At 49.5% G+C, this 26179-nt stretch overlaps 1 protein-coding gene across 1 annotated transcript; it reads left to right on the top strand.

Moving 5' to 3' along the window:
* The first annotated feature begins 10093 nt into the window (after nucleotides 1–10093).
* Pim1 (Pim-1 proto-oncogene, serine/threonine kinase) lies at nucleotides 10094–15625 on the top strand. Its single transcript, XM_042684013.1, has 6 exons — nucleotides 10094–10284; nucleotides 10404–10510; nucleotides 10634–10684; nucleotides 10791–11157; nucleotides 12719–12895; nucleotides 14105–15625. Exons 1-6 carry the CDS (start codon nucleotides 10203–10205, stop codon nucleotides 14260–14262), a joined length of 942 nt encoding a protein of 313 aa, XP_042539947.1. The 5' UTR covers nucleotides 10094–10202; the 3' UTR covers nucleotides 14263–15625.
* Nucleotides 15626–26179: the final 10554 nt, after the last annotated feature.

Genomic DNA, 26179 nt, shown 5'->3' with positions numbered 1-26179 from the left:
TGTGGCTCAAGTGGTAGAGTGCTACATTGAGAAAAAGAAGCACAGGGATTTTTCTCAGTGCTGGTGGCTCACACCTGTAATCCTAACTACTCAGGAGGCTGAGCTCTGAGGACCATGGTTCAAAGCTAGCCCAGGCAGGAAAATCTGTGAGACTCTTTTTGTTGGTGGTGGTGGTCGTTGTGGGGCCTGAACTCTGGGCCTGGGTGCTGTCCTTCAGCTCTTCAGCTCAAGGCAAGCGCTCTACCACTTGAGCCACAAGGCCACTTCTGGTTTTTTCTGTGTATGTGGTGCTAAGGAATCAAACCCAGGGCCTCATGCATACAAGGCAAGCACTCTACCACAGAGCCACCTTCCCAGCCCCTCTGTGAGACTTTTATCTCCAACAAACCACTCAGAAAACTGGAAGTGGCGCTGTGGTTCAAGTGGTAGAGTGCTAGTCTTAAGCTGAAGAGTTGAGAGACAGCTCCCAGGCCCACAGTTCAAGCCCTATGACCAGAAAAAAAAGAAAGAAAGAAAAAGAAGAAGCTCAATGACAGTGCCAAGGTCCTGAGTTCAGCCCCAAGACTAGCAAAAAAATAAGCAAACAAACCAAAACCAACCAAACAAAATAAATAAATATGCAAGGCATGGTGGAAAATGTATAATCCTAGCACTCAAGAAGATAGTGGCTGGGCTGGGAAGGTGGCTTAGTGGTAGAGTGCTTGCCTTGCATGCATGGGGCCCTGGATTCCATTCCTCAGCACCACATAAGCAAAAAGAAAAAAAGCCAGGAGTGGTGCTGTGGCTCAAGTGGTAGAGCGCTAGCCTTGAGCTGAAGAGCTGAGGGACAGCACCTAGGCCCAGAGTTCAGGCCCCATGACCAGACCCAAAAAAGAAGAAGAAGATGATGATGATAGTGGCCAACCTGAGCTACACAGCTAGATCTTGACTTAAAAAACAAATAAAACAAAAGAAAAAACCAAGAAACCAAAAACCAAGCCAGGCACCAGTGGCTCATGCCTGTAATTCTAGCTACTCAGGAGGCTGAGAGCTGAGTATAGTGTTTCAAAGCCAGCCTGGGCAGGAAATTCCCCATAAGACTCTTCTCTCCAATTAACCACCAGAAAACTGAAAGTGGCACTGTGGATTGAAGTGGTAGAGCACTGGCTTTGAGCAAAAGAGCTCAGGGACAGTGCCCAGGCCCCAAGTTCAAGACCTACAACCAATAACAACAACAAAAAAAAAAAAAAAAGAAAAAAAGAAACCAAAGCCAAATAACCTCAAACTACCACTTCCACAACTAACAAGAACTTCCCAAGACTCAGAAAATGAAACAAACAAAAAGAACTACTTTGGTGTTGTTGACCAAGTTATATACAGGTTATATAAAAAAGAAAAATCACCATGAAACCAGGTGCTAGTGGCTCACGCCTGTAATCCTAGCTACTCAGGAGGCTGAGATCTGAGGATCATGGTTCAAAGCCAGCCCAGGCAGGAAAGTCCATGAGACTTATCTCCAACTAACCACCAGGAAACAGAAGTGGCACTATGGCTCAAGTGGTAGAGTGCTAGCCTTGAGCTGAAGAGCTGAGGGACAGTGCTCAGGCCCAGAGTTCAAGCCCCATGACTGACCCCAAAATGGCCATGAATAGCAGCAATGTAGTTACTCCATTCTGGCTGCGGTCAGTTGTCTAGAGTTGTTTTCAGCAGCATGTCACCTAAAAAGAGAAATAAAACAGAGTTGGAAAAGAGGAAGTATATATCTGAAAAGTGTTTCTTGCCAGGCGCTGGTGGCTTAGCCTGTAATCATAGCTACTCAGGAGGCTGAGATCTGAGGATCACAGTTCAAAGCCAGACTGGACAGGAAAGTCTGAGTCTCTTACCCTCAATTAACAGAAAAAAGCCAGAAGTAGGGCTGTGACTCAAGAGGTAGAATGTCATCTTTCAGCACAAAAGATCAGGAACAGCCTATAGGCCCTTAGTTCAAGCCCCAGAACCTGGCAGAAGAAAAAAAGTTTCTCAAAATTATTGAGTGAGGTCTGGGAAGGTGGCTCAGTGATAAGAGTGCTTGCCTTGTATACATGAGGCCCTGGGTTTGATTCCTCAGCACCACATAAACAGAAGAAGTCGGAACTGGCAACTGTGGCTCAATTAGTAGAGCACTAACCTTGAGCTGAAGAGCTGAGGGACTGCACCCAGGCCCAGAGTCCAAGCCCCACAACCGACAAAAAAAAAAAAAAAAAAATGGAGTGATTTTCATGCAATCATGTTAATGAATTTCTTTGGAATTGTTTGAAACTCAAGCACTTAACATTAAACCAGAGGTGAACTGATATGGTATTGCTAAACCAAAAGCTTCAAAAGAGTATTGGAGGCCGGGCACTGCTGGCTCACACTTGTAATCCTAGCTACTCAGGAGGCTGAGATCTAAGGATTGAAGTTCAAAGCTAGCTGGGGCAGGAAATTCTGTGAGACTCTTCTCTCCAATTAACCACTGGAAAACTGGAAGTGATGTTATGGCTCAAGTGGTAGAGCACTGGGCTTGAGCTGAAGAAGTGTTTAGGGACAACGCCCAAGCCCAGAGTTCAAGCCCAACAACCAATCCCTTCCCTGCCCACCCCCCCCCCCCCGAAAAAAAGAGTATTGGAACAGGGAATTTGTTAATATCTTCTTCAGTGAACAGTGAAATGAAAATCTCTCATCTTTTTCATCTCTTTCACATTTTGCATGCTGGCATGGGGGGAGGGGAATCCTACGGAATCCCTACCAAGCTCTCTGCTTTTATTTATTTATTTTCTTTTTTGGGGCTTTTTAGTTGTGGGGCTTGAACTCAGGGCCTGGGAGCTGTCCTTGAGCCTCTGTAGTCAAGGATAGCTTCCAGCTCTTCAGCCTCAGCACCACTTCCCATTTTTGAGTGGTTAATTGGAGATAAGGGTTTCCTGAGGGAAACTTCCTGGTCTGGCCTCAAAACACGATCCTCAGATCTAGGGCTCCTGAGTAGCTAGGATTGTAGGCATGAGCAGGCCACCGGTGCCCAGCTTGATTTGGATTTATTTAAGGAAACTTATTTTTTTGTTGGATGTGGGGCTTGAACTCTGGGCCTGGGCGCTGTCCCTCAGTTCTTCAGCTCAAGGCTAGTACTCTACCACTTAAGCCACAGTGCCACTTCTGGCTTTTTCTGTTTATGTGGTGCTGAGGAATCAAACTCAGGGCCTCATGCATGTGAAGCAAGTATTCTACTACTGAGCCACCTTCCCAGCCCTTAAGGAAACTTTTATTCATCCAATTCATATGTACAAGGGAATACAAAGAAGATTTTGCTTCCATGCCTGATTTTACTCATCCTAGCCCTCCTCCCTCTTTAGTACCTTTTTATGTCTCCTGTGTGTGTGCACACACGCGTGCCAGTTCTGGAGTTTGAACTCAGGGCCTGGTACTCTCACTTGGCTTTTTCCACTTAAGGCTGGTGCTCTACCACTTGAGCCATACCTCCACTTCCAGCATATTCCTGGTTAATTGAGATAAGAGTCTCATAGACTTTCCTGCCTGGACTGGCTTCAAACTGCTATCCTCAGATCTTCTGAGTAGCTGGGATTACAGGCGTGAGCTTGGTACCTGGCTTCAGTATTTTTTTCATAGGAGGCCAATGCCTGACCATGTGAGCCACGCCTCCAGTTCTTCCAGCCTCACATACTTGAAAAGTCATTGTTTAAATTCAAAACACAGTGTTTAAAATTATCCTTTAAAGTAGCTTTAAGTCAATAAAAGCTCTTTGCTAAGCAAGGTCCACATTTTGTAACTTTCAACTCTGCCATGTATGAAGCAGATAGATATATTAAATGCTAACCATATATACTCTAATATCTATTCCGGCAGAATCTAGAAAAAGTGGCAGAGAATGAATTTGAATTTGTGGGGCCTGAACTCTGGGCCTGGGCGCTGTCCCTCAGCAATTCAGCTCAAGGCTAGTGCTCTACCACTTGAGCCACAGCGCCACTTCCCGCTTTTTGTACTTTTTGCTTATGTGGTGTTGAGGAATCGAACCCAGGGCCTCAGTCATGCAAGGCAAGCGCCCTACCACTGAGCCACCTTCCCAGCCCTGAATTTGAATTTTTTATTTTTTGGCAGTTGTGGGGCTTGAACTCTGGGCCTGGGCTCTTCAGCTCAAGGCTAGCACTCTACCACTTGAGCCACAGTGCTACTTCCTGAACTTTGAATTCCATTTTCTCTCAGAATACTTGAATTCCAATTATTTTGTCCGGTATTTAACCTATGGAAGCTTCCAGGTCTTTAGATCTCAAGAGGCTGAGATATGAGAATCACAGTGGGAGCCAGCCTAGGCAGAAAAATCTGAGAGATTCTTCTCTCCAACTAACCAGTAAGAAGCCAGAAGTGAGGGCTCAGAATGTGGCTTAGTGGTAGAGTGCCTGCCTTAGCACGCATGGGGCCCTGGATTCTATTCCTTAGGACCACATACCCAGGGAAAAAAAAGCCAGAAGTGAAACTATGGCTCAAGTGGTAGAGTGCTAGCCTTGAACCAAAGAAGCTCAGGGATAGTGCCCAGGCCCTGAATTCAAGTCCCAGGACTGGCAAAAAAAAAAAGGCAGAAGTGAACCTAGAGCTGGTGGCTCACACCTGCGATCCTAGCTCCTCAGGAGGCTGAGATCTGAGGATCCAAGTAAACCAACTCCAAGCAGAAAGTCAATGAGACTCTTATCTCCATTAACCACAGAAAAAGCCCAAAGTGGTGCTGTGGTCAAATGTTAGAGTGCTAGCCTTGAGCAAAAAGGAGCTCAGGTAGTGCCCATGCCTAGAGTTCAAGGCCCAGGACCAGCAAAAAAAAGTGGAGGTGCGGCTCAAATCATAGAGTGAAACAGTGGAAAACTTGAGGCCCTGAGGTCAAGTTCTTCAGAGAAAGTCACAACCATGTTGTTGCCATCACGACAGCTAAGGGATGTTAGGCATTAGTCCCTCTGCTGGCTCTTCATGCCGCAGCCTTTTCTTTGCAACTCGGCATCGCTGGAGGAGGCAGGTGCTCTTACCACCCCAGCCCAGAATTCAGAAAGCTTTGAAACCAAGCTAAGCCAAAATCCTTTCTCCCACCCTGTGTTTTATTTTACCCAAACCCACTTAAGCTTGGTACAAGTCTGGCTTTATTATTTTATATTTTTAATATATATTTTTTGTAAAAATACTGCACAGAGGGGTTACAGTTACATGAGTAGGGTAATGAGTACATTTCCTATGGAGCATTGTCTTTCCCCTCCCATCCCTCCCCTCCCACCCCCCCCTCCCCGACCCCCCCCAATATTGTAAAGTTCATATTCAACATAGAGTCCTGTACATCTCATGTCACAATGGGTCAACCTGCATCCCTTTTAAGCATTTTACCCCTTCCCCTCCGCAAATTACAAAAATGTACATACAAGATGCAAAACACTAGAATCAAATACAGTAAAACCAGGGGTTATACTGTGGGGGAAGAACATACAAAAGAAACACAAGAATCACAAAGTACATTATAAGTACATTAAAAACAATAGCAAGAAAGAAAAAAAACCCACTTGTGTCCCTGTCTTGGGGTACATTTCGATTAACATTGGCTTTATTATTTTTTTTTTTTTTTTGTCGGTCGTGGCGCTTGAACTCTGGGTCTGGGCGCTGTCCCTCAGCTCTTCAGCTCAAGGCTAGTGCTCTACCACTTGAGCCACAGCGCCACTTCCAGTCTCATGGGCTTTCCTGCCCGGGCTGGCTTTGAACTGTGATCCTCAGATCTCAGCCTCCTGAATAGCTAGGATTACAGGCGTGAGCCACTGGTGCCTGGCTGGCTTTATTTTATTTTTGGTCGGTCATGGGGCTTGAACTCTGGGCTTGGGCGCTGTCCCTCAGCTCTTCAACTCAAAGCTAGCACTCTACCTGAGCTACAACGCCACTTCCAGTTTTCTGGTGGTTTATTGGAGATAAGAGTTTCATGGACTGGGGCTGGGAAGGTGGCTCAGTGGTAGAGTGCTTGCCTTGCATGCCTGAGGCCCTGGGTTCGATTCCTCAGCACCACATATGCAAAAAGAAAAAAGCCGGAAGTGACGCTGTGGCTCAAGTGGTAGAGTGCTAGCCTTGAGCTGAAGAGCTGAGGGACAGCGCCCAGGCCCAGAGTTCAGGCCCCACGATCGGACCCAAAAAAAAAAAAAAAAAAGAGTTTCATGGACTTTCCTGCCTGGGTTGGCTTTGGACCTCAATCCTCAGATCTCAGCCTCCTGAGTAGCTAAGATTACAGGCGTGATGCTTTATTATTTTTATGCTCTTACTTTTTTTTTTTTTTTGGTTGTGGGGCCAGAACTCTGGGCCTGAGCACTGTCCCTGAGCAATTCAGCTCAAGGCTAGCGCTGTATCACTTGAGCCACAGCGCCACTTCCGGCTTTTTTCCACCACTTTTCTGTTTATGTGGTGCTGAAGAATCGAACCCAGGGCCTCCTGCATGCAAGGCAAGCACTCTACCACTGAGCCACCTTCCCAGCCCCTCGCTTTTTTTTTTTTTTTGTAGGTTGTGGGGCCTGACCTCTGGGCCTGGACACTGTCCCTCAGCTCTTCAGCTCAAGGCCAGTGCTCTACCACTTAAGCCACAGCACCACTTCCGGCTTTTTCTGCTTACGTGGTGCTGAGGAATCGAACCCAGGGCCTCATGCATGCAAGGCAAGCACTCTACCACTGAGCCACCTTCCCAGCCCATCCCCTCACTTTTTTAAAAATATTAATTTAGGTTTATAATACTTAGGCTTGCACCTAAGGCCTTAATATGTGGTAGGTAAATGCTCTGTCACTCAAGCCACTCCCCAGCCTTTTTCTCAGGGCCTCATATATTTAGACAAGTGCTCTACTGCTGAGCTCTACCCGCAGCTGCAAGTTTACTTTAATCATGACCTTTATGTTGGGTCATGTTCTTCTATCAACAAATACTGGATAAAAGCTAGACACAGTGGCTCAGACCTGTAGTTCTAGTGTTCAGGTGGCTGAGGGAGGAGGATGAAGAGGCAGAGGCCACTTTGACTTCTCACAGTGAATGTGAGACCCTATCAAAAAAAAAAAACCCCAAATCCAAAAAATAAAAACAACAACAACAAAAAAGCAGCCAAGGCTGGTGGCTCAAGCCTGTAATAGGAGGTAATCATGAGGCTGAGATATGAGGATTGTTATTCAAAGCCAGCTGGGACAGAAAAGTCTGTGAGATTCCAGTTAACCAGCAAACAGCAGGAAGTGGACCTGTGGCTCAAATGACAGATCATTAGCCTTGAGCAGAAATGCTGAGGGAATATGAGGTCCTGAGATCCAAACCCAGTACTCCCACAAAATAACAACAAACAACAACAACAACTACAAACAAAAATTCCAAATGTGGAGAATAAGGGCACTTTAGGACTGGTGTACTGAATCTCCTCCAACGCAGATCTTCTGGAAAAGGCTAGATGAGTGAAAGCACCTGGGAATAGTTCTCTGAGCGCTGGAGCTCAGAGAGGAAAGGGAGGGGTAGAAAGGGAATGGAATTGCAGGTGCATTGTTTTGTTTTGGTGACAGACCTGCGGCTTGAATTCAGAGACTTAGGCATCTTCCCTGAGGATTTGTTCTGAATGCTAGCGCTCTACCAGTTGGTGCCTTAGCTCCACTTCCAGCTTTTTGGTAGTTAATTGGAGATGAAAATCTCATAGAGGGGACGGGAATGTGGCTTAGTGGTAGAGTGCTTGCCTAGCATGCATGAAGCCCTGGGTTTGATTCCTCAGTACCACATAAACAGAAAAAGCCAGAAGTGGTACTGTGACTCAAGTGGTAGAGTGATAGCTTTGAGCTACCACTCAGGGACAGTGCTCAGGCCCTGAGTCCCAGGACTGGAAAACAAAACCAAACCAAACCAACAGCACCAACAACAAAAAGTCTCATGGACTTTCCTGCCCTGGCCAGGCTTGAACCATGATGCTCAGATCTCAACCTTCCGAGTAGCTAGGATTACAGGTGAGATCGACCTGCTGCCTGGGGCTACAAAGGGGTTTTAGAGGCCTGATATAGGGAAAGCTCTGAATAGTCAAGATTTGAATTTGGGTCATTTATGTCCCCTCCCTCCCTGTCCTGGCTGTTGTGTTGACTTTTGTATGACCCTCTGTTTTCCCTCTTACTTTCCTAACTGAAAAAAAAAAAAATAATTCTTAGTCCCCTGGGGTTTTCTCTCATCAAAAATGAATGAGTTAAGCCACAGAACACAAACAAAAGAGAAGATGTAATATTTTATAAGATAAATCCATAAAAATGAAGGGAGCATCTAGGCATCGTTCTCAAACCAGCACTGGGGAGAACTTAGAAACATTTCAATTCATTCATGAGTGCAGCGCTCAGGGCTCCTTCGTTCCCCCCCACTTTCAATGGCAGGAAGTTGAAAAAAAAAGAAAAAGAAAAATGGACTGCAGTTAGCTTTCAGTGACTGAGGCCGCTGACAATTCAATTTATGGATTGGCCAGAATGTGAATGTGCTCATTTCCCCCCGCGTCGTCCTCAACTCTGTGAAGTTGAAAAGGACAAAGGGAGTAGCGCGGGTCAGCTCGCCCATCAGGCCCACGGGGGTGCGGGGTGTGTGTGTGGGGGACTCCTGGGGGTCAGCGGCGGGCGGGGACGGCCTGACCCGGGCAGGGGGGGGGTCCCCAGGCAGAGGGAAGCTGGCTCCCACGTGCCAGCGCCCCTCCCGGCCTGGCTGGCCACCGGCTCCTCCCGCAGTCGCCGCCCTCTCCCCCCCCCTCCAGGGGCTGGGGCGGACCCGGCCCCACAATGCGGGTGACATTTTCGTGTCTTCCGCTTCCCCCGCCACCGGCATTTCTTAGGACGATCTAACATTTTCCTATTTCGACAAGATGCGGATCCCGGGGACGGGGCGGTGGGAAGGGGTGGGGTGGGAGGAAGACGTGGTCCCCCAATGTGACAGCCCCATCTGCTCCCCACGTCCCCGCCCCGCCCTCCCCCCCCCCCCCGCTCCCTGGTGGATCCCGAGCCCGTGACTCCGCCACCCGCTCCGGGAATCCGCCGTGACTCACGCCTTGCTCAGCTCCGCGCGCCCCCCCACGCACCGCCCCCCCCGAACCCCCGAACCCCCGGGTCCCAGCCTCGGCCCGCCGCGCGTCAGCAAGCCGACTTGGAGGTGGTCTGAGTCACCCAGAAAGACCACCCTCGTCGGCGCCCCCCCGCCGCCTCCCCACACCCCGGGCCCCGCACCCCGACGCCCGTCATCTCCCCGCAACTCGTTCCGCAGGCTCCGGCCTCCCAGCCCTTGACCCCGAAACCCCCGCGAGAGCCGGGGCCGCCGAGCCGGCCTCGGGCGGCCTTTGATGGCTTTGTTATTGTTTGGGTTTGAATCGAGACGCCCCTCCCCATCCTTCCTCCCTCGCCGCCCGACACCCAGCTCCCGCCTCCCCTCACGCCCCGCGCCCCTCCCCCTCCATTTTGGCGCCTTTTCCTTCCCGCCACGTCGTGGCGGCGTAGAGACCATTCTGACCGCGAGAGTGGGGCGGGGCGGGGGCGGGACGCGCCGCCATATGCAGATAAGCAGGCTCTGGTTGGCTGGAAGCTCGCCGGCGAGGGCGGGACGCGGGAGCTATATGCAGATTAGCGAGCTCTCGTTGGCTGGAGTGGCGCCGGAGGGGGCGGGCCGCGGGCGCGGCGGCCCGGCGCGCCGGGCGGGGGGCGGGGGGGCGAGGTTGAGGGGAGTCGCCGCGTCTGGTCGCTTCCCCACCCCCTCTCCACCCTCCGCCGGCTCCGCAGCTCCGCTCGCCGCCTCGGCCTCCCGGAGAGGCCCCGCCCCGTCCCCGCCCGCCCGCGCCCGCCCGCCCTACCGGCGCGCTCCGCCCCTTTACTCCTGGCGGCTGGGCGAGCCGGGTGTCTGCTGCAGCGGCCGCGGTGGCGGAGGAGGCCGGAGGGGACTCGGCGGCGGCGAGGTCGGCAGTAGCAGCCGCAGCAGCCACAGCCACCCGTCGTCGTTCCCGCGGCGCCGCCTCCCGAGCCGCGCTCCCCGCCGCCCTCCGCGCTGCCCGGCCGAGCCGGCGCGTCCGCCCGCCGCCGGCGCCCCCGGTCGTCCTCCGGCTCGCCCTCGGCCTTCCGCGCCCGCCGCAGCCGCAGCTCCCGCCGCGGCTCGATCCCCGCCGGGCTCGATCTCCTCCGGGCCCGATCCCCGCGCCGTCGCCCTGGAGGTGGGGATGCTCTTGTCTAAAATCAACTCGCTAGCCCACCTGCGTGCCGCGCCCTGCAGCGACCTGCACGCGACCAAGCTGGCGCCGGGTGAGTGTCCCCCCTCCCGCGGCCCGGGCCGGGGGCGGCGGCGGGACCCCTCCCCTGCCGGGGGCCCAGCCCGGGGCGGGGCGGCCGGTGCTGAGCGCCCCGTGCCTCCCCCTCCCCAGGCAAAGAGAAGGAGCCGCTGGAGTCGCAGTACCAGGTGGGCCCGCTCCTGGGCAGCGGCGGCTTCGGCTCCGTCTACTCCGGCATCCGAGTCGCCGACAACTTGCCGGTGAGTGGGCGCCCCGCCGCGGGGAGGGCGCGGCGCGCGGGGCGGGGGACGCGCGCGGGGGGGGGGCGCTTAGGCTCCGACCCGGGGATCGGCTCTAATGGGCGATCTTCACGGGGTTTCCAGGTGGCCATCAAACACGTGGAGAAGGACCGGATCTCCGACTGGGGGGAGCTGGTGAGTTTACCCCTAGAGGGGATCGACCCCAGGAATGGGGGTGTGGGGCGCGGTCCCGAGCCCGGCGCTGACTGCACCCCACCCCCCCACCCCGTCGTCCCCGCAGCCCAATGGCACCCGCGTGCCCATGGAAGTGGTCCTGCTGAAGAAGGTGAGCTCGGGCTTCCCCGGCGTCATTCGGCTCCTGGACTGGTTCGAGAGACCCAACAGTTTCGTCCTGATCCTGGAGAGACCCGAGCCCGTGCAAGATCTCTTCGACTTCATCACCGAGAGGGGGGCCCTGCACGAAGAGCTGGCCCGCAGCTTCTTCTGGCAGGTGCTGGAGGCCGTGCGACACTGCCACAACTGCGGGGTGCTCCACCGGGACATCAAGGACGAGAACATCCTCATCGACCTCAATCGCGGCGAGCTCAAGCTCATCGACTTCGGATCGGGGGCGCTGCTCAAGGACACGGTCTACACGGACTTCGACGGTGAGCCAGACCCGGGAGGGTGCTTGCCCAGGGGTCACGGTCGAGCCCCGAGGCCTCGGCTGGCCCTTTGTAAAGGTCATTGGGCCTCCTGGCTCTTCCCTGTTCACCGGGGTGGGTCAGAGGAAAGCCTCCAGCCTTAGTAGTAAAGCCGAGAGGATTTCAAGCCAGTTGAACCTGTAATGTTTCTAGCACGAGTGTGTGTGTCTGTGTCTGTGGCTGTGTGTGTGGAATCCAGTGGGTTCCAAGCTTTCCCGATGAATAAGAGGTTGTGGGCAAGGGCCATAGCCCAGATTTCCCATCTGACCCAGTTTCCCCCCCACACACACCAGTACAAGGATGGGGGTGGAGAGATGGAAATTGATGCGTGGTTTTGTAATTTTTGTTTTGTTTTGTAAGGGAGGTTTTTTTTTTTTTTTTTGGTAAGATAGGCCTTGCTCTGCAGTTTGCTTCCCTTTGATCTGGGGAGGGTAAAGAATAGCAACAGTTTCACTATTTTTTTTTTCCTTCTTTAGTGTTGGGTGAGGGCGTCAAGAATAAATGTTGTGAAATAAGATCTGTTGCTGGTTTGAAAATGAGTTGGGAGCCTCCGGGGAGGATGAAAACCTATCTCAGGGAGGGGCTTAGCTGCTTCTTTTGGAAAAAGAAGGGTCTGAGACTTCGATCAAAGCGAAGGAGAGTGGGTCATCCTGAGTGGCTTACCCTAATCAAGGACAGCCTCTCAGAACTTGTGACTCGGGCTTGTGGTTTGTGTTTATTTGCCCTTGGAGGACGCTGGGTTGGGCTGCATTTTTTTGTATTTAACAGTTAATGGCAGGTCGGGTCCTCCCATGTTTTTTTTTTCCCTAGCAAGTCTTTGCTGCCCCCTGGTGAGCACCATGGGGATGACCCCCCTTTTTTTTTTTTTTACAACCCAAAGTTTGTAAACAGGAATCACGTGGTCTGAAACCAGCCTTGCGGCTCTGTCGACCTTTCCAGTCTGGGGAGGAAAATGTGGGTGTCTGGCCCAGCTCTCCCAAAGGGCAGGGCACCCTGACTTGTTGTTGGGCCGGGATCCTTGCCTGGTGTGGGCAGAGCATGGGGATAATCCTGGGATGTTCGTGCCTCCGAGGGTGGTCCTAGCCAATATGGCCTCAGACTTTGGTCTGTAACTATCCCTGTTAGTCTCTTGGAGCGTTTTATAAAGAAGTTCAGGGTTTGGTTGGGGGGGGGGTAAGGCTTTCAGTTGGAGAGTTGCCATAAACTGCTCCTTCACTTTCCTTTTAGCCCTAGAGGCAAGAATGGAGTCCGCCCAATTCTTGAGAGAAAGGTGGTGCTTTATTTGTTAAGGAAGAATTATTCTATCCAGTTCCTTTTTTTTTTTTAAGTGAAAATTCATGTTTTGGAGTGCCTTTGCATAGTTTGTCTATCTCCTTTTATCTTTAGAAGAACCTTGTCTTATGAACTATTCTTAGTTGGCATATATTAGTTGAACAAAGGGGTTCTATTGTGATACTTCCTTGTGTGTACGCCGGGCTGTTTATTTTTGCTAAGGTGTGCTTTCTCCTATTCCCCGGGCTCACAGGGACCCGTGTGTATAGTCCTCCAGAGTGGATCCGCTACCATCGCTACCACGGCAGGTCGGCGGCAGTCTGGTCCCTGGGGATCTTGCTGTACGACATGGTGTGCGGGGATATTCCTTTCGAGCATGATGAGGAGATCGTCAGGGGACAAGTATTCTTCAGGCAGAGGGTCTCTTCAGGTAATTTCTGGAAAGCTCCTTGTTACAGACATCAAGAATTCCTAGGGCTGTTTGCTAATCCTTGCTGCCCAGTCTGGGGTACTTCTCTCCAGGAATGGCCAGGACCCTTGGTGTTAAACAAAATTGCAGGCCAGTGATTTATACCTTGAGATCTGTTCCCATGTCATCCACATCCAGCTTCCTTTGGGAGGTCAGAAGGAGAGCGTATTAAAGAAAATACAAGCTGGGTTGGGAAGGTGGCTCAGTGGTAGAGTGCTTGTCTTGAATGCACGAGGCCCTGGGTTCGATTCCTCAGCACCACATAAGCAGAAAAAAGCCGGAAGTGGCGCTGTGGCTCCAGTGGTAGAGCACTAGATTGAGCTGAAGAGCGCCCAGGCCCAGAGTTCAGGCACCATGACTGACCAAAAAAAAAAAAAAGAAAATACAAGCCAACTAGATTGAAAAGTTGGGGTATTTTAAGACAGGGTCTTGCTGTGTAGCCCAGGTTGGCCTCAAACTCTGTCATCCCCCTACCTTTCCCTCTAGAGGTCATACATCATCACACCTGGCTCTGTGTTTTTGTTTTTGTTTACGTGGGAACTGGAGTGTTCTGCAGGCGTAGACACTCTACCAATGAGCTACCCCTTCCAAGCTTTGAAAAGTTCTTTTGTTGTTGTTTTTGCCTCCATGCAGGGCTGGGGACAATCATTAGTTTAAAAAAAAAAAAATGCCAGCAGAGATCTGGCCCCTGCATATTTGCAGGGAGGGAAGAGAAAAAAAAGGTCCAGGGCTCTTTTAGCCCTTGATAAATATTGTGGTCCTGGTGACCTCATCCTGGGTGGTGGTGGTGTTTGTAAGTTAGTAGCTAAATTGAATCACCTCATCATGCTTAGCGATGTCTCATCAAAATCCCTTGTCATCATCATTCTTCCTATTTCTGGTGAGTGGGTGTTGTGGGAAAGGCCCAAGCTATTGAAGTTTGTAAACCACAGGTTTAAGAGGGGAGGTACATTTTCTACTGAAACTAGACTGGAAGATCTAGGTATTAGTTTGTTCTTTCTCATTGACGAGGCCTCCCCCCTGCACAGTGTTCTGCCTGGTCTACACCTTCTTAAGGCTCCAAGGCTTGTGGCCACCCTCCCCTTCCCCCAGGAAGCAAATTGGGAAGAGCTTTGCCGTGTAAAAACAAGTTGACTCATTCATAACCTCTGTCTGTCCTGCTCTCTGTAGAATGTCAGCATCTCATTAGATGGTGCTTGGCCCTGAGACCATCAGATCGTCCATCCTTCGAAGAAATCCAGAACCATCCGTGGATGCAAGATGTCCTCCTGCCCCAGGAAACTGCTGAGATTCATCTCCACAGCCTGTCTCCGGGGACCAGCAAATAGCAGCCTTTCTGGCCAGGTCTTTCCCTCCCGGTCAGATGCTCCAAGGAGGGGAAGCTTCTGTCCAGCTTCCCAATGACCAGTGACACTTCCCGCCAAGCAGGACAGTGCTTGATACAGGAACAACATTTACAACTCATTCCAGACCCCAGGCCCCTGGAGGCTGCCTCCCAGGAGGGGGGATGAGACTCCAGGCGTCCTAGGCCTCAACTCCTCCCGTAGACGTTCTCTCCTTCTCATGGGCGCCCAGCTCTGCTGGGCTTTTGCAAGATCCCGGGGGTGGGGGGTGGGGGTGGGGTCTGTCCCCTTCATCACGAGCTCTGCCGCGATGGGTCGAGTAGGGGGAACCGGACTGGGGTGGGATAAGACTTATCACCATTTCAAGTCCCTGTCACCTCTTCTGAGTGCCTTCGTGTAGGGACTCCGGCTGTGCTGGGAGAAATACTTGAACTTGCCTCTTTTACCTGCTGCTTCTCCAAAAATCTGCCTGGGTTTGGTTCCCTAATCTTCGCCCCTGTGCCCTTCACTCTCTTCCCTCCTCTCTCCCCCTCCCCCCCAATGAAAGGTGCCATGGAAGAGGCTAGAGGGCCAATTGCTGAGCCACCTGCCCTTTTTCTGCCTCCTTTAGTAAAACTCCCCAGTGAACTGGTCTTCCTTTTTGGTTTTTACTTAACTGTTTCCAAGCCAAGACCTCACACACACCAAATGCAGAAGCAATGCAACACAACAGACCAGCTGTAAATGTGTGTATAGTTGGCATGCTAGTATACAAAAGGATTGTAGTTGATCTAATTTTTTTTTTAAATTTTGCCTTTAAGTTATTTTACCAGTCTCTCTTTTTTTTTTTTTTTGGAAAGATGCGCATTCTAACCTGGAGGTCAATGTTAATGTATTTATTTATTTATTTATTTGGTTCCCTTCTTGCTCCATGTTCTCCACGGCTCCTGCCTTAGGTTTTTTTTTTTGTGTTGCTGTTGTTTGGGTTTTTTTTCTTCTTTCTTTCCTCCTCTGACTATGGGACCTTTTGGGGAGGGTTGCATCGCTTGCTCTGTTTGTGGGGGTGACGGGGCTCAGGCGGGACAGCTGCTGCAGCTCCCTGACTTCGTGGGGCCCCCTCTCCTACTTACCCAAGTGTGTGTGGGCTCCGTGGGTTCGGGAGGCGGGGCATTGCTGACTTGTGTATATAGGATAAATATATGAAAAGCAGTTCTGGATGGTGTGCCTTCCAGATCCTCTCTGGGGCTGTGTTTGAGCAGCGTGTAGCCTGCTGGTTTATCTGAGTGAAATACTGTACAGGGGAATTCAAGAGATCTTATTTTTTTTTTTTTATACCTGGCGTTTTTTGAATAAAAATCTTTTGTCTTAACTTGTGGTTTCTAATTGCTGTTAGACATGAAGAGGCTTGCCCACACATGCATTTGGTAGGCACTGGTGAACTGGTCACTTTGGGCATTTTCCATTAAGTATTGTGTGGATAAGATTTGGCATGAAAGCCAGGCACCGGTGGCTCACACCTGTAATCCTAGCTACTCAGGAGGCTGAGATCTGAGGATCACAGTTCAAAGCCAGCCCGAGCAGGAAAAGCCATGAGACTCTTATCTCCAATAAATCACTCAGAAAACCCGAAGTGGTGCTGTGGCTCAAGTGGTAGATTGCTCACCTTGAGCTGAAGAGCTGAGGGATAGTGCCCAGGCTCAGAGTTCAACAACAACAACAAAAAAATGGTTGGATTCAAGTGTTCACCATTTGTTGCTGGTGGTTCCCTAGCCTCGGCTGTTTCTCCTATAGGCAATAAGTTCTATTGGGCAGAGCTGACCTAGACATAACATCCCAATTCGCCAGTTAACAATAGAAGGTTTTTTGTTTTTTTTTCAGTTACGTCTTTCGCTAGTAAAACATTTATTACAAGCCAGTATATTAGTGTGCAGTTTAGTCTCAGCTACTTGAGGCTGGAACAGGAAATCATCACTTGATCTTAGAACCAGAACCAGTATGAATATTTTGGGCCCAGACCTCGATGCAAGTTAGGGAGCTGAGAGTTCTGCATTACTCATTGCATTTGTTTTGTTGAGCTTGGGATCTGGGTAGCTTTTTTTTTTTGCTCAAAGCTGGGTCTTGACCACTGGAGCTGAAGCTCTACTTCCCTCTTTCATAGTTAGAGATAAGAGTCACAGGCCAGCGCTGGTGGCTCATGCCTGTAATCCTAGCTACTCAGGCTGAGATCTGAGGATCACAGTTCAAAGCCAGCCCGGGCAGGAAAGTCCTGTGAGACTCTTCAATAAACCACCAGAAAACTGGAAGTGGTGGCTGTGGCTGAAGTGGTAGAGTGCTAGCCTTGAGCTGAAGAGCTGAGGGACAGTGTGGAGGCCCAGAGTTCAAGCCTCATAACAAAAAAGAGTCACAGACTTTGCTATCTGGCTTTGAACCTCAGTCTTCAGAATTGAGCCTCCTAAGTAGCTTGGATTTCCAGTGTGTGCCACCAGCCCCCCCCCCCCATAGCAATATATGGAACAGGCTTATTGTCTATTTGTGAGTTACCTTAAACAACGCAAGAACCCTTGAATGCGCTTGGCACAGAGTGGGACTAAGGTTTGAATTCAGGGCCTTGTGCTGGCAAGGCCATGGCAACACCACAGAGCCTTGCCTGCAGCCCTGTTTGTCACTAACGATATGTAAGGTAGGGTCTTACTTCAGGCCCAGGACTACAACTGAACTGCAATCCACCTACTTTGCAGGCTTCCATTGTCCCTGGGATCACAGGCTAGTGCCCATGTGTCTAGTTTCTGTGTGTGGAGAATCACAGAAACTTTGCTGCCTGGGCTGGTTGGGGAACCATGACCTCCTGTTCTCAGCCTCTAGTGAGAGCTACAGGTGTATGTCACCAACGCCCAGGATGTCCTGGTATGAAAACACAAGAGCTGGGCCACTATTCTGTATACAGTATTAACTATTAGTTAATATTCTTTTCTTTTTGCCAGTCTTTGGGCTTGAAGTCAGGGCCTGGGCACTGTCTCTGGCTAGCACTCTACCACTTGAGCCACAGTGCCACTTCTGGCTTTTTCTGTGTATATGGTACTGAGGAATGGAACCCAGGGCTTCATGCATGCAAGACAAGCACTCTACCACTGAGCCACATTCCCAGCCCATGTTATTTTCTTGTTTATAATGATCAGTTCCTTCCCGTGGGTCAGCCACTGTGTTCCTTCTGAGCATCTATCCCCCACTTTAGACCTAGGCCCATGCACTCTTGAAGGGTTGAGGATTCAAACCATAATATCTTTCCTTTCTTGTCTGCCCTTCAACTTGGACTAGGTCCCAAACCCCAGCTCAGCTCCTATGTGGCTGTGGCTGCAGTGAAGGTTATCTCTCTTCTGAGGGGAGAGGGGGAGCGGGGATGGTTTGCTAAGATTCCCCTTTTCTCTACCACATCTTCCTACCTCTCCCCTCATCCTTTTCCCGAAACACACACATACATTCATTGTACCAACTTCATGGAGTCTTGGACGCCCCATCCCTTCCAGTAAAGTTACACTTGAACAATTACAAGTTGCTCAGAATTCTACTGAAATCGGGTAGAGCCTCACCCTTCCCATTCTTGAAGTGAGTTCTCAGTGGTTTCTCAATCCATCCAGACTGCCAGGAGTGCTGGGAGAAACTCAAGATTAAACTTCTGCTAGATGGAAGATACTAGAAGCCGTAGGAGGCCCAAGTTCACATTTAGTCTCTTGTCATGGGCTCAAATTCTGCCACTGTCACCTATGTTCCAGGAGCAACTTCTTCTGCTCTGAGGCTCCTCACTGGCTGGCTGGTTAGGAAGCTTGCATTAAGTAACAGATGCGAGCACATGCGGGCTAGTGCTCTGTCCCGCTTCACAGACACCTGTGTATCCCTGGGAAGCAGCGCTGGGTGATAGTGGTTCTAGGGGCCTGCCGGTGGTTCTCACTGTGATGTTGGACAGGTTTCTATGGGGGGCCTTTAGCTAGGTTGATAATGCTTCCTTTCATAAGCTATGTGGTGAAGATTAAGGTGTTTATAGTACTTGCATTTTTTTTAAAAAAAATTGTGACAGTCCTGGGGCTTGAACTCAGGGCCTCACCCTCTAGCTTTTTGGTGTTTAATTAGGGATAAGAGTCTCATGGACTTTCCTGCCTGGGATGACTTTGAACAGTGATCCTCAGATCTCAGCTTCCAGAGTAGTTAGGATTACAGGCATGAGCCACAAGCGCCCCACTTGACTGGGTCTAATAGAACATGTTTTTGTACAGACTGCAAACTCAGTCTTTTTTCCTCTTTTGAAAAAAAATACTTATTTTTAATGATACTGGGGTTTAGAACTCAGGGCCTTGTACTAGCTAGACAAGTGCTCTATTACCTGAACCACACCCCTAGCCCTCGGTTTTACATGTTGAAGAGTAAGATGTAATGAGAGTAGTATTTGATGATGTGAAATTCATATGAAATGCAACTGTTAATCACATGAATTAAGCTCCCCTGATTCCATACGGCCCCATGGTTGCTTTTCAGCAACCCTGGCAGAGACAAGTTGGAAAGTCAGACCAGATGCACCTTGGAGGCCCAAAAATGGTCCTTTTGGGGCTGGGAATGTGGCTTAGTGGTAGAGTGCTTGCCTTGCATGCATGAAGCCCTGGGTTCCATTCCTCAATACCACATACACAGAACAAGCCGGAAGTGGTGCTGTGGCTCAAGTGGTAGAGTGCTAGTCTTAAGCAAAAGAAGCTCAGGGACAGCGCACAGGCCCTGAGTTCAAGCCCCGGGACTGGCAAAAATACGAAAATAAGAAAATAAAAGTCCTTTTAAAAAAGGTTTGTTCACTCCTGCAGATCCATGACCTATCCATTGTCGTCCACAGTACTTAACCTAGTGTAAACACATAGTAGGTCCTTACCGAGAAGAACTGATCCTGCCATTAGTCTTCATGCTTTGCATGAATTTACTTATCCTTGCCACAGCTTTCCTTGAGGTGGGCGCTATTATTTCTCCCGATGGTACAGATGAGAGAAACTGAATCTGCACCAACAGCTCTGCTATACTGACATTTACTTATTTGTTAACTTTAACAGGGTTGAGTATCAATCTCAGGCCTTTGCACATGCTACTACTGTGTTGACACTCAAGACACTTGTGTGGATTTGTTTCTAGGATCTGTAGTTGGGTAAGTTCTATGCAAATACTCCTGATGGCCACCTGCCTGCCACCTGTCACTTAGGCCTAGGAGGGGACAAGAGTCGAAGGCGGGAAAGGGAGGGGAAAAGGAACAAGGGGTGGGTGGGTGGAGCAGGGGCCCATTTCTTGTAAATGTTGCTCAGCTTCTTTAACTGCTGTGTTGATTCTTGGAAACCCTTACCACAAGGACCTATCTAGAACAGTGTTAGAGCAGATGTGGGTTCACCGCCCCCCCCCTTCATTTCCGGCTCAGCCTTGCGCTACTAACCCCGATTGCCAAGAGCAAAGTTGCAGTGACCCCCGCCCGCCCCCACCATCGCTGTGGGAGGAAGTGCAAAAATAAGCAGAGCTAGGGACAAACCCTAAAAACTTCATTTATTTTTATTTGTTACAACAGGACATCCCGAGCCACAGAATTGGCTTCATCATGACCCCAGAACCATGACATGTGCTCACCACTAATCAGGCATGGCTGTTATGGTAACGTTTTGTTATAGTGGTTATTGAGCCCACAACAAGTACAAGAAATAGTATGCTGTGAAGGAAGCCTGACTTAAGTGGTAGAGTACCATCCCAGCAAGTATGAGGCCCTGAGTTCAAACCTCAGTACTGCTGAGAGAGAGAGAGAGAGAGAGAGAGAGAGAGAGAGAGAGAGAGAGAGGGAGGAGAAAAGGGAAAAAAGCAAGAAGGAAGAAGAAAAGAAAGAAGCAAGCAAAGAAGAAAGCATCTGCTTTTTTTTTCTTTTTGCCAGTCCTGGGGCTTGAACTCAGGGCCTGGACACTATCCCTGAGCTCATTTGCTCAAGGCTACTGCTCTTCCACTTGAGCCACAGCATCCACTTCCAGTTTTTGAGTAGTTAATTGGAGATAAGAGTCTCACAGAGAGTTTTCTGCCCTGGCTGGCTTCGAACCTCAATTCTCAATCCTTATATCTGAGCCTCTTTGAGTAGCTAGGATTACAGTTGTGAGCCACCTGTGCCCAGCAAAATTATCTACTTCTGATCCTCATCCTTGTTCATCCCTTACCTCTCCCAGATCTAACCTGCTGACCTGAATTTTGTGTTTAGCATTCTACTTAAAAACAAGTTTTGCTGGGTGCTGGTGGCTCACACCTATAATCCTAGCTACTCAGGAGGCTGAGATATGAGGATCAAGGTTCAAAGGCAGTCCTGGGAAGGAAAGTCCATGAGACTCTTATCTCCAATAAACCACCAGAAAACTGGAAGTGGAGCTGTGGTTCAAGTGGTAGAGTGCTTGCCTTGAGCTGAAGAGCTGAGGGACAGCCCCCAGGCCCAAAGTTCAAGCCCCACAACCAACCAAAAAATTTTATTTTATACGCATATACCCCCTAATTATGCAGTTTTTAAGTATTTGTTTCGGTGCTGGCAATTGGGTACCCCACATGCATATTAGTATATTATGTGTATTGTATCTGCAGCCCCTCCCCCCTCCTCTCTCTCTCTTTCTTTCTCTCTCTCTGTCAGTTGTGGGGCTTGTGCTGTCCCTAAGCTCTTCTAGCTCAAGCCTAGTGCTCTACCACTTTAAGTCACAGCACCACATCTGGTTTTCTGGTGACTAATTGGAGATAAGAGTTTCACAAACTTTCCTGCTTGGGCCAGCTTTGAACCAGGATTCTCAGATCTCAGCTTCCTGAGTCACTAGGATTACAGCCACCAGCGCCTGTCTTCTTTTTGGTCTTTTTAAATTTTACCATGCTTGAACTCAGGGCCTGATGTTTGCTCAGTTTGCTTTCTCAGCTGGTGTTCTACCAGTTGAACAACACCTCTATCCCTGTTTGTTTGTTTGTTTATTAACTTTTCTTTTTTTGTTTTTGTTTTTTGGGTCCGGTCGTGGGGCCTGAACTCTGGGCCTGGGTGCTGTCCCTCAGCTCTTCAGCTCCAGGCTATCACTCTACCACTTGAGCCACAGAGCCACTTCCAGCTTTTTTCTTTTTGCTTATGTGGTGCTGAGGAATCAACCCAGGACCTCGGGCATGCAAGGCAAGCGCTCTACCACTGAGCCACCTTCCCAGCCCCGTTGTTGTTGTTGTTGTTGTTGTTTTAAATAAGATAGTCTAGTGGACCTGTCTTCCTGACCCAGCTTTGAACTGCATTCTGAATTTCATCTTCCTGAGTAGTTACAATTATAGAGCTAGGATTAAGTGCTCACATTGGTGGTTTTTGTTTGTTTTTGTGCCAGTACTGGGTCTTAAACTCATGCCCTTGCTTGGCTTCTTTTTGCTCACAGATGATATTCTGTTACTAAAGACATCCTCCACTTTGGGCTCTGTGTGTGTGTGTGTGTGTGTGTGTGTGTGTGTGTATGTGTATGTGTGTGTGTGTGAGTGCATATAGCCCTAGGGCTTGAACTCAGGGCCTGTGTGCTGTCCCTGAGCTTCTTTTGCTCAAGGCTAGCACTCTACCACTTGAGCAACAGCTCTGGTGGTTAATTGGAGGTAAGAGTCTCATACACCTTCTTGCCCTGTTTGGCTTTGAACCACGATCTTCATATCTTAGCCTCCTAGGTAGCTAGGATTACAAGTATAAGCATTGGCACTTGGCTTAAGGTATTTCTTTTCATGTATGTGTTTTAAAGACTGACTCCAGAGCTGGACACTAGGGGCTTCGTGGTTTGAAGCTAGCCCTGTCAGGAAAGTCTGTGAGACTCTTACCTCCAATTAACCAGCAAAAAGCTGGAAGTGAAGCAGTAGCTTAAGTGGTAGAGTGCCACCCTTGAACAAAAAAGCAAAGCAGGCCAGCACCCGTGGCCCACATCTATAATCCTAGCTACTCAAGAGGCTGATCTGAGGATCATGGTTCAAAGCCAGCTCAGGCAGGAAAGTCCATAAGACTCTTATCTCCATTTAACCACCTGAAAACTGTAAGTGTAGCTGTGGCTCAATGGTAGAGTGCTCACCTGGAGCTGAAGAGTTCAGGGACAGCACCCAGGCCCAGAGTTCAAGCCCCAAGACTGGGGGAAAAAAAAAAAAAAGCTAAGCAAGAGGGTAAGGCCCTGAGTTCAAGACCCAGTACTAGCACACACACACACACAAATTAAATCTGGAGTTTTAACAGTGAGCTACCCCAGCCTTCCCGTCCTTTTCTGACCTTCCCCATAATTTTCAGAAAACTGTTGGCTTCCGTCTCCTTCTCGAAAGTCTTCCCCTGATTTCATAACCTCTGGCTCGCCTTCAAGTTCTCCGTCACTTAATTCTGTTTCCTCTCCTCCCTCTCCCTGCTGTCTCCCCATCCTCGGTGGGGTCAGATCCTGCAGGAAGCAGATGGTACTCCAATTGGGCAATCTGAGAATGCAAAGACTGAGGTGTGGGGCTGGTGTTGGGAGCCACCAGGGGGCAGTGCTGAGCCCTATGGCTGTCGCATCAAAGCACTCTCACAACTGAGGACCAGCGGAGGGAGCCGGGACCAGAACTAACTGCAGAGATGTGGACAACGCTACCTGAGCTTCATTGTAGGCTCAGCATGGTAACCCCGCTTGAGAGAAATAAGTGCCGTGGCCTCTCATCTCCTGCCCCAGCCTCCCATTGGCTGAACCCAGCAGGAAGTCTGACATGGAATGAGGTTTGCTGCCTTCTGCATGGTCCAGCCTCTAGGGTAGCGAGCAGCTCTGGAGCCCTACGGGGAGGCACTAGTACTGTCACTACAGGACGAAGACGATCTGGCAGGAGGCTGAGGGGATGCACGCTCTCTGGACGGTGTTCTTCCTCAGGCCTCTGGGGCCATCTGTCACACATTCATCTTGCTTTGTAAGAAGCTTTCAGTACCGAGGCTTCAACCTGCGTTCTTACTTGGCTTTCTTATTGACAGCTGGCACTCTGCCACTTGAACCTAGCCTCTAGTCTGACATTTTGCTGGTTGATCCAAGCCTCACAGACTTTTCTGCCTGGGATAACTGCAACCCTCGATCCTCTGGATCTCAGGGTATCCAAAGGCTCTCAGAGGCTGACTCTTGAGTAGCTGGGATTATAGGCATGAATTACTGGTTACCCAATTTGGTCCTGCTTGGATTTATAGAGGCTCTGACAGATGAACAAGTCAGTGGCCAGGCTAAGGTCAGGGCTCAGGGTGTTGCAGAAAGAGAAGAAGGTTTTAATATTTCACCAGAACAAGAAAAAAAAAACCAACTTTAAGCTACTGATTTTTTTAAATGTGTGGGATCTAAGTATACCCTCCCCGCGCTGTCCCTGCACCGGCCCCTCCGCTGCCACCACACACCCAGCCTCCTCACTGCAGTCACTTGGAAGGCCTGAAGAGACAGAAAGCCAGTTCCCGTTTATTTATATCAATCCATGGGGGGAAAGCACACAGTAATAGAATAATCTGACACGAAAGGTAATTTTAAGTGCGTAGAGTTGGCTTTGCTCTCATCCAACACATTTTTCATTGAAAGGAAGGGAATGAACATTGAAAAAAAAGGAACCAACTTTCTTCAGGCCTAATTTGCATACACAAAATAGCACTCGTCTTAAGTGCACAGTTGGATGTTTTGACAAATGCACACAGCCTTAAGCTCTATCACACTCAGGATATAGATGCTTCTACACCCCCCTCACAAGCCAACTCCAAGTTCCCTGCACCCCTTGTTGTATGGCTCCTCAGGCCACTGCTGACAACTTTCTGTCCCTACAGATTAATTTTACCTGCTCTAGAAGTTTCTTTAAATGGTGTCACACTGCATGTGCCCATTTGAAGGACTAGTTATTGTGTCTAACATGTGACACACGCTTGACAAGTATATGATCATTTCTATTTTTTTTAATTACTGTCTTTAAATAGTGGTACAAACAAAGGGACTGCCAATGAACAAAGCAGTTTTTTGTTTTTGTTTTTGTTTCTTGTCGTTCATGAGGCTTGAACTCTGGGCCTGGGCGCTATCCCAGGCCTTCAGCTCAAGGCAAGCGCTCTGCCACTTGAGCCACAGCGCCACTTCTGGTTTTCTGGTGATTAATTGGAAATAAGAGTCTCATGGACTTTTCCTACTCCAGCTGGTTTTGAACAGTGATCCTCAGATCTCAGCTTCCTGAGTAGCTAGAATTACAGGCATGAGTCACTGGTGCCCTGTTCAAAGCAGTTTCTATTTTATTCACTGACTTATTTTGTATTTATTGTTGCTAATATCAGACTTATGCTTGCTCAGTTTGCTTGCTGATGGCTGGCATTCTACCACTTGAACCACAGTTCCACTACTAGCTTTTTGCTGGTTAATTGTAAATAAGAATCTCATGGACTTTCCTATCTGAGCTGGCTTTGGAATGCAATCCTCAGATTGCAGCCTCCTGAGTAGCTAGTATTACCAGTGTGAGCTATTGGTACCTGGGAGTCCTTTCTTTTTGGTGTGTGTGTGTGTGTGTGTGTGTGTGTGTTTGCCAGTCCTGGGGCTTAAATCAGATCCTGGGCACTGACCCTGGGCTGCTTTTGCTTAAGGCTAGCATTCTACCATTTGAGTCACAGTGCCACTTCTGGCTTTTTCTGTTTATGTGGTACTGAGGGATCAAACCCAAGGCTTCATGCATGCTAAGCAAGCACTCTACCGCTAAGCCACATTCCCAGCCCAGTCCTTTTGTTTTTTACGGTCTCTCTTCCCCCAGACCTTTTAATTTTTAGTTGTTTTTCAGCTAGAGTTTCTTCCTTGGGTGGCTTCAAACTGTAATCACCCTACCTGAGCCTCCTGAGTTGCTGACAGGCCTGAACCACTAGTGCCCAGCTTCTGGCCTCTTATTTGTTTAGTTATTTGGCATCCCTGGGGGATTGAACTCAGAGCCTCCTGTTGCTAGGCAGGTGTCTATCATTTGAACCATGTCTCCATCCTTCTTGGTTTTAAGGAGGTCCTGAAAGGCAAATACATTAGGGGCGATAGGTAAAAGGTCAGGACTCACAGGGTTGCAGAAGGAAACAGACTTTAGCTTTTAACCAAGCCTCAGAAGAAGGTTGGGCCTGGGAAATAGCTCTGAGGTCTCGGGAGAGAGGACAGGGTGTAGGGTGAGGGCAGGCGCAGCAGGGCTGGTTCTCTGGTGCCCTAGGCACGTAGTGCAGGCAGAGTCTAGAAAGCTAGAAAAATCGCATTCAGAAGGGGCCAGGTCCCAATTCTTCCTTCGTGTCTGCCTGACCCAGGCTGGAATTTGAAGTCTAGAGATTCACAGGTGAATCAGGCAAACAGATTTAGTTTTAGGAAGAGGGTGGCTGGGTACATGAGGAAGTGTGTGTGTGTGTGTGTGTGTGTGTGTGTGTGTGTGTGTGTGTGTGTGTGTGTGTGCGCGCGCACACGCGCGCGCACCAGTCCTAGGGCTTGAACTCAGGGCCTGAGCACTGTCCTTGAGTGTTTTTGTTTTGTTTTGTTGTTTTTTATCCAGGCTAGTGCTCTATCACTTGAGCCACAGCTTCACTCTCAGCTTTTTGGTGGTTAATCGGAGATGAGAGTCTCACAGACTTTCCTGCCCAAGGTGATTTCTAACTGAGATCTTCAGATCTCAGCCTCCTGCATAGCTAGTTTACAGCTGTGAGCCACAGGTGCCCAACTTGAGGAGTCTTAAGGACAAATAGGAACAGAGTTCCCTCGTTTGACAAAGGCCATGTTTCTGAAAATTGTTTGTGGATCGTTCGCTTGGTGTTGTTAGGAATGGAGGCTGGGCCGCTCTGTGCCCACCCAGTGCTGAGTTTACACTGACAGGGTGGAAATACTCCATAACCATATGAAACCAAATGGTGCTGTGGCAATTTGAG

Source organism: Dipodomys spectabilis, unplaced genomic scaffold, assembly GCF_019054845.1.
Source record: "Dipodomys spectabilis isolate Male_0828 unplaced genomic scaffold, ASM1905484v1 ptg000085l, whole genome shotgun sequence".
Classification (NCBI taxonomy): domain Eukaryota; kingdom Metazoa; phylum Chordata; class Mammalia; order Rodentia; family Heteromyidae; genus Dipodomys; species Dipodomys spectabilis.
The sequence above is the reverse complement of the archived record's forward strand: the minus strand, read 5'-3'. Positions and strand labels throughout refer to the sequence as shown.

Bases quoted from the DNA above. Each gene is read 5' to 3' on its own strand.
- Pim1 (XM_042684013.1), top strand. From the start codon at position 10,203: ATGCTCTTGTCTAAAATCAACTCGCTAGCCCACCTGCGTGCCGCGCCC. The intron at 10,685-10,790 runs GTGAGTTTACCC...TCGTCCCCGCAG, and splicing joins TCTCCGACTGGGGGGAGCTG to CCCAATGGCACCCGCGTGCC. The intron at 11,158-12,718 runs GTGAGCCAGACC...CCGGGCTCACAG, and splicing joins GGTCTACACGGACTTCGACG to GGACCCGTGTGTATAGTCCT.